Source organism: Poecilia mexicana, unplaced genomic scaffold (genome assembly GCF_051168715.1).
Source record: "Poecilia mexicana isolate PSO_F unplaced genomic scaffold, ASM5116871v1 scaffold_17, whole genome shotgun sequence".
NCBI classification, from domain to species: domain Eukaryota; kingdom Metazoa; phylum Chordata; class Actinopteri; order Cyprinodontiformes; family Poeciliidae; genus Poecilia; species Poecilia mexicana.
The window spans coordinates 10,341,772-10,350,000 of record NW_028263386.1 but is presented as its reverse complement, the minus strand read 5'-3'; the positions used below and the strand labels follow the sequence as shown (position 1 = coordinate 10,350,000).

General features: G+C 37.1%; 1 protein-coding gene across 1 annotated transcript in view; it reads left to right on the top strand.

Moving 5' to 3' along the window:
- cacnb2b (calcium voltage-gated channel auxiliary subunit beta 2b) overlaps positions 1–6,923 on the top strand; it is a 20,562-nt gene extending 13,639 nt beyond the window's left edge. The window contains exons 8-13 of the mRNA XM_014998672.2: positions 1–10; positions 112–221; positions 2,325–2,476; positions 2,602–2,697; positions 3,112–3,285; positions 4,098–6,923. The exon at positions 1–10 is cut by the window's left edge and continues 49 nt beyond it. Of these exons, the coding sequence (XP_014854158.2) occupies positions 1–10; positions 112–221; positions 2,325–2,476; positions 2,602–2,697; positions 3,112–3,285; positions 4,098–4,793 (1,238 nt within the window). The 3' untranslated portion in view covers positions 4,794–6,923. The remainder of the gene's footprint in view (positions 11–111; positions 222–2,324; positions 2,477–2,601; positions 2,698–3,111; positions 3,286–4,097) is intronic.
- The last annotated feature ends 1,306 nt before the right edge of the window (positions 6,924–8,229 follow it).

Sequence of the window (8,229 nt, the reverse complement as noted above, 5' to 3'; positions counted from 1 at the left end):
TTGAAGGAAGGTAAGTTCTTCATTAATTGTCTTTGTCAAACCTGTTTTTATGCACAGTATAACTTAATAAGAAAGTTGCGAATAATGCTTGTTCTCTTGTATTCTCTTCAGAATCACTATTACAAGGGTGACGGCTGACATCTCGCTGGCTAAACGCTCCATCCTCAACAACCCTGGCAAGAAGGCCTTAATGGACCGGTCCAACACGCGCTCTAATTTAGGTCTGTAGTTTATCATCCAGCAGTGCAGAGCACTAATTATCCTTGGGAATTCTTTCATTTTAATAGGAATGCATGTATAAAACACAACTCTAATAGCTTCACTCATGGAAAAGACAACTAAATCAGTTCCAAAACAAGTTCATATAATTGCTTTCTGGAAAACTTGACTTCCCTTGTGGCATCCCCCACATTTTTAAAGTCCTAATTAATTTTTTTTCTCATTCTATCTAAATTAGTTTGAAGTGAATGTGTCAGAGCTATTTTTGTCTTTTGGCTTCTGTTGCTGCTCAATTTTTGCCTTTAATATACAGAGTTGCCACAAAGTTAAATCAAACAGATCCTAAATCTGGAACCATGATGGGTGTTCTTCGCTGTTGAGTAGTTGTACTGTTATCTCAAAGATGTGGGTTATCTCAAGGATGTTTCAGAGGACCCAAGTAACCCAAACTTCAAATGAGTCACGGCTTTGTGATGCTGAGATAGAGATAGACTTTTTGTGACTTTGCTTTTACAGAATGTCTCGTGAAAGCTGCTTTGCCACTTACACCATAGTCAATAACTAGCCTGTAGCCTCCACAGATCAGGCTGACTTCGGTTTGAGTGGATTGAGTGGGTTCTTAATCTGACTGATCCTCAGAGCTTTGAGACCTCTGATGCTTTTTCTTGTTTCTTGCTCAGCAGCTTTTAGCTTGCATGTTCCTGCTTTGAGAAGCAAATGACTTAAGAGAAACGTTATTCGCTTTTATCTCCCAGACATAGTGGATGTAATAAATAATGTATGAAACAATAGTTAGTTGTTTTCACCATGCCATAAGATATATTTACTGTGAATGTTCATAACAAACCCCCATCGCTAAAAGGATGGTGTTCGCCAATCAGACCTAACAGCGGCGCGTCGACGGATCTGCAGCTGCTATTCTTTGCTTATTCTCATATATTTCTATCAGAACCAGGAAAATCTTAGTCAGAAATTTAAACTACAGCAGTTTGTCAGTTGGAAAACTTCCCAGTTTTTAGAAATTTCATCTTGTTCAAACCAGGCAGATGTTTTTTGTTTTTGTTTTTTCCTTTTTTACCTTGTGACATTATACCATAGAATAGTCACAACCATCTCCCTGTCTACCCTGTGATCCTTTCTACCCATTTCAATAGAGGAGGAGGAAATCAGTTAAAACAAGAGCAGGGATAAGATTTACTTGCTTTTCTCTTGTCTCTCTCATTGCCGTCTCATCCCAGATGCTGCCGGTACGTACGACTGAAAGCACTGGTTCTCCTTGTGTTGTTGACAGCTCCACCTCCTTTCTGTTCTTCCTCTCATTTGCCTCATGCTTGTATCAGCTGCTGCTACCCTCTCACTTCTCTGTGCTTCATTTATAGTACATGTACACAAAAACTGACTTCATCCTGTGCAGCTTTGAAATATATAGCTAAAGTGCATTGAAGTGCTTTTGTGTGAGTGGGTTGTCGGATATGTTTTAGGACTAAAACTTGATGTCCTTTCCCGCTCTCCCTCTAGTGGACAAGTTTTAATATTACTCCTGCCATGAGTTGAAGAAATCTTGACGCATCTACCTTTGTGGTGGGAAGAAATAATACATATAATAATAACAAAAAATACAATATTTTAGTGCAAGGCTTTATGTGAGAGCTGCCAAGGTCTTATTTTCTTTTGTTGTGTAGAACATGTTTTTTTTTTTTGTTTTTTTTTACATGCTTTTTATTTCTGATGTCAATTGTCATTTGCTTTGTTTGTTAGTTGTTTGCAAGTTCAAGTAAAGCAGAACATTTTTTGCAGACTGTGTTAAAAGATTTAAATCTAAAATAAATAATCTTCACAGCAAATTAGCATTTATTTAAAAGTAAGGCAACTTTTTACATTTATTATTATTATTGAATTGTTTAAAGTTACTGCAACAGTTTTTATTTAACAGTATAGAATAAGATAAAATATGAGAACAGAGTTATAAAGATCTAGAACATTCCTACTATTGCCAGCCTCAATATGTGTACTATCATATTTAGAGGTTTCCAGTGAGATCTTGTTGCATCATGTATATTTTATGTTGTCTTAGAGTTGCAAGCTTACATTTTGTGTTTCTGCAGCCCAGATCCAAGGGGAGGTGGAGCGAATATTTGAGCTGGCCCGGAGCATGCAGCTAGTGGTTTTGGATGCAGACACAATTAACCACCCACTGCAAGTGTCCAAGACTTCGCTTGCTCCAATTCTTGTTTATGTGAAGATATCTTCACCAAAAGTAGGTTTTTTCAGTCAGGTGTACGGATTTCTCTAAATCTGTACACCTTTTTTGCCCTGCATTTGTGAAAAGAAATACTATATTTACATTTTTTTTTTATTTGTGTTGTATTTTGTGTTGTGTAGGTGCTGACGAGACTCATCAAGACAAGAGGAAAATCTCAAACCAAACATCTTAACGTTCAGCTTGTGGCAGCAGACAAGCTGGCCCAGTGTCCACCGGTGAGCGCCATCTGCTGGAAATTGTTAAAAACTACAACTCCTTCTATTCTGTTCAAGAAATGAAAAACTGGTTAATGCCATGTGTTGATGTCAAATCATTTTTTTATCTTCTCCAAAACCAAGTTTGACACTTTGTTAAAATCAATGCCAAGTAGTTTTAACATGCAGTAAAATAAGAGATGCTGTTTGTTTTCTTTATCAGTCTTACATCCCACCTTACTTGGCCACCAGTGAAGTTCTATACATTGCAATATTTATTTTTCCTGGGTGATATATAGTTGTGTTGACACACAGTACAACTATAGTTTTCCATAAACTTGCATTAAACATCCTAACACACATTTACTATGCTCTCCAATCCATCCTGGTGTTCACATTTTGTTCTAATCCTTTCTCACCTTCTGTTGCCTGTAGGAAATGTTTGATGTCATATTAGACGAGAACCAGCTTACTGACGCCTGTGAGCACATCGCCGATTACCTTGAATCTTACTGGAGAGCAACGCATCCACCAGAGATGGAGCCTTCAAATGCACTTGTAGCACAGCTGGCTGAGAACACATTGCCTGCCTCTCCAGCGACAGCACCGGTGCCTAAAACACACAGACTATACTGTGAAAACATACTGAAATATATAAAATACTATTTAAAATGTTCCTGTCACCTCATCTCATCAAACTTCATCTCATTCGTGTGATGTGTACAGATATTTGTTTAAATTTAGAGAAGCTTTAGATTTTTTTTGTAGCATTATTTTTGCTTCATCTGTCTGTGTTTCCACCAATCCACCTAACATTTTAATTTCATGTCTTCTCATCCTACTACTATGCAAAGTTGAAGAAGAAATGAAATAGGCCAACAACTGGTGAGTGAGAGATATTGAAATATTACTGTAATCATTTTTTAGTTATGGGGAAAATGTAGAACCTTAATTACATGGTTTTATGTAATGTCTGTAATCTGTAGCCTATTATAGTTAGATGACTGCTTGATAGAAAAAAAAATATTTTAAAAACCTACCCACATAATGACAACCACAACACCAGAATATATTATCTTAGTGAGCTGACCAGTGGTTACATAAACTATTAGTGAATGGAAGCAACTGAAAGTCTCGGTTTTCTACGCATGTGAGGATTTAATTATAGTTTAAACATGTTCTCAAAAGAATGTCTCTTCTTTTAAACAAATCCAGAAGAAATCCAGGTCAACGTTTACATTTAAGCTGAAAATGAAAATTATCCATCTTGTCATTTTGAAAATGTGTCACCCATCTTCCTCACATTGTTTTCATTGTTCACATTGATCTCTCCACATTCTCTCTGTGATTTGGATTTGCAAGTTACTCAATTGTATTGTGTTACTAGTTAAATAATGTCCATCTGGTCCTTTTCCTTTAAGGATGAGCAGAAGAGTAAGAAGCCAGCTGCCTCCAAGAGGAAGGGTTCCCGTGACAACCACCTAGACAAGGAGACCCCGCCCGCCCCGGATCAGGAGGACAGAGTTGAAGAAGGCCAAAGACAGGAAGAAGAGGAGCGACTTCTGAGGACAGAACAAAAAAGACCGCAGCACACCCACCACCATCACCACCACCACCACCGCCGGATAGAGCACCACAGCCACGCCCAGCACAGCCAAATATCTGGTGGCGTGAATGTAAAGTCAGGCAGAGATTACAGCCAGAGGCCTCCAAGGAGACCCCTGCATGAGGAGAGGGAGGACGAGGTGGAGGAAGTGGTGGTGGAGGGCGATGAGGAGGAGATGCACTACAACCACCGGGGTCATAACCATCACCACCACAGTAGCAACCACCACCACCATCATCACCATCATCACCAACGCCATCGTGGCCAGCTGCATGACAGGGAAGGGTATGAGCAGGAGCACAACGAACGCAACCGGCATCAGAGGCATCACCAGCACATCCCAACACGGACACACCATGCAGACCTCTATCCTGCACACAACCATCACAACTACCACCACCAGGGCAGAGATCGGGACAGAGACAGATACAAGGACAGGGAGAGCGATCGGGATCGAATCAGAGACAGAGACGCACGTCAGTGGCACAAAGATTCTTACATGGATGACTGACATGTTTCTACTCCCAAGCGGATGCACAGTTTTATGCTGCCCATTTTATAATGCACTCATAGGTGAAATAGTCACTTTTGAAGGTAATGTATTCTTTCATACTGTTTATTACTCTTTAACACTGCAGCGTTCTCTCCACACAGCCTGATTCACTTGATCTTCTACAAAAATAGAAGCAAACTACAAATTCTAATTCATGCCCTCAAAGGGGGATTCGCTTCTCAAACTGTGTTGCCAAGCAGATTACAAGTCTCTGCAACATTTCAAGGTCTGCATGCATTTGTAGGAAGTATTTCCAATATTTATTTCAGTTTTTGCAATTTAAAATCATTGGATTTTACCACAAATAGTTACTGAGAAACATTTAACATCTCATGAATTCTGGTAAGAAATCTACATCAAATTTGGAGGAGACAAAGAAAAAAGAAAAATGCACTGCAGCCTTTATAAAATGAGGGCATAGATGGAACCTTTCATTGACTCAGGAGTGCCTGACTTTTCATATGATTTCTGTAATCTTCAAATACATGTTCAAAACGCTACATAAAATCTAGCAATCTTTGTTTCAGTCTCACGGTTGTCCCTCTGCATCTGCAGTTGTGCAGGTTATTAACATGGAATAGATATTTCAAAATTGCCATCCCTAAATTTTTTCCCTTTTGATGAGGTGAAAAAGATGATCCTTCAAGCTCTGTAATACAAAAGTCTGTCTTTTTCTCTTTCACATTATGTGCCTGCTGTGTTTGTGGCTAAAGGTAACATTTGGGTTGTGCAGATTTTTTTTTTTCTGTATTAAACCTACCATTGTCGACGGGCATCTTTGCACTGTGACATAATCAGTGCTGTTTGCTTTATAAATTAGATGCAGAGAAAGTGCTGACACCTGGAGCAAATAATGTGCAAAAATCTGTACCTATAAGCAATTTCAGTGCAACTGCTGAATAACCCCATATGCATTTATTTTTTAGCCTTTACAAAACAGAAATTAGACACGTTTATCCTCATTTACGTTACTTGAGGTTCTTTTTATTTTTTACGCTTATCTGGACAAAATAAAGTTTTGTTCAGTACAATTTTAACATGATTGAAAATGACAAAACAGTTCTTTTTGTATTCCATTTTTATTGTCAATTCTTCTTTACATATTGATCAAATATGATAAACAATGCACATACCTTTTACAAGTTTATATCATCAACACTAGGCAATACATTTATCAGTCATCAAAAAATTACAAAAATCATTAATTTCCTCCTAAATCAAAACCACAAACATGAAGAGAACTTAAAGAATTAACTGGAAACAGCTAATTATTTATAGAAAGGTTTAGCTAACAAAGTTCTAATTGCTCATTAGTTTCTGTGTAGCAGATATTTGAATTTCATCTTTAGCTTGGATTGGGTTTAAAGTAAAGTCATTTAAAATTTTGCAAATCAAAATTTCAACATTGTACAAAAAAAAACTCAATTTCTTTCTGAATATTTCAATTACACATTCAGGAAACCACTTTATGTGTCTTCCCCCATTACAATTTTTTCTTCACATTTGCACTTTAATTAGTCTCAGAACGCTATTGCTTTATTTTACTTTAAGCACTAAAACCTAAATATAGTACACATAATTTTAATATAAACACATTTTCTGCTCTACTTTTGGAAAAGTCTGAACCTGTTTGCCGTCTTGCATTTGGTCTGTCTGGAAGCATGACTAATCTTGTGGTCACACTCAGTGTATGCAGGATAATCTATGCATTTAGTTGTGATAAAACATGTTGCTTGAATACAATCTATGCATTTGTACATACTTCATAATTGCCTTGCTATTTAAATGAAGGGAGGACTTGAGAGTCTGTTACACTACTCAGTACTGTAGACCTAATGAGTATGACTGCATCGAGTAAACAAGACTGATTATTCCTTTGTAGATTTATTTTGTTTATATAATTTTGTACAGCATTCAAAAGTTCATTTTGACAGATATGTATTCTATTGTTAAAAATCATTAAAATATATGCTGTCTGACATTTCATTTTAAGGACAGGAGCCCTTGTGTGACATTTTACTGTGTAAATTGAGTTTTGGTTTATTCTAATATTTAAGGACAATAAAGACAAAATTGCTTGAACACTCACTGATGTTTAAGATACTGGAGGTTTGGCAGCTTGGAGGCTTGGACTACACCCCTACCCACTCCATTGCACCAGAGCGAGGAAGAAGACGTACAAACAAGTACGGCAAGCTGAGTGTGTGATTATTCAATACCTTTGATTTCAGTTGCCATTTCGCTTACTAATCTTTGATTATGTTTCATTAGGTTAACATTTGCTCACTAGTGAGATGATAAAGTTACTATGTTAAAAAAAAACAACACTAAGTTAAAAAAGCCCAACATTTTTAGCATACTAAATTACTATGTTCGCAAAAACTTAAACGAGTCAAATAGTGAATATTGTAGGTCCTTATAGTCACTAAATGCTTTGGCTAGACTAGTCGGTGTGCAAATTTCAAGGAGAGCTAGAGGCCTAAAGTAATTTTGACTAATTAATATTTTTTTGTTTTTGTTAAACCAAAATTAAATTTGCAAACTCAGCGGCTAGTTCAGTGTAGTTGACAACTACTGAAGTGATTTTCACTCCTTGGAACAGCTGTATTACCATTGCAATATTTTGGCTGAATACTTCTGCTACAATTTATTGGACAAATATGAAAAAAATCTGACAAAAAAAATTATTTATGAACTAGCAAACACAGCGTGCTACTAGTGCAGAGCAGATGCCAATAAGTTGACATCAAGAATATTGAACTTATACTTAAACCTGTTTTCAGACTAGAGCATACAGAGAAAAAGAAAATTTATACCAACACTTTACTTCCATATATTTTGGGTCATTTTACACAAAATGTCCTGCATTTTTTCCCAGCCATTCATCGAATAAATGAATAAAGTTATGGAAGAACGTAACCTAAACAGGGAATTTTTTCATCAGTATTTTTTTTTTTATAGTTATAAAGATATCACAGGTCTGAGTGCTCTCTTAAGCTGCGTTCTCCTCTAGATTTCTATTGTCAACCAAATCCAACCTACTGTTGCTGAAGAGTGGGTTGGCATAAGTGGCTAACCTCCGAGTAATTGGTAAGTGATGCCTGGACTTCTTGAAGAGAGCAAACACAATGCCTGCCCCCACTGCAGCCCCAGCAACGAGAAAAATTGGTAAGAGTATGCGGCTGTGATCTTGAGAAGCTAATAAAACACCTGCAGAGATTTAAAGATCACGTTATAAGGAACATAATGAGGAATGGCTTTTTTTTCTTTCTTTTTTTTGCCATATTTATCGCATTACTTACGAGGTGAGGGTGACGCCTGTGGTGGTAACACTGAAGAGGAAATAGGATAATAAACAATTCTACAAAAATTACAGTTATACTGAATAATTCAT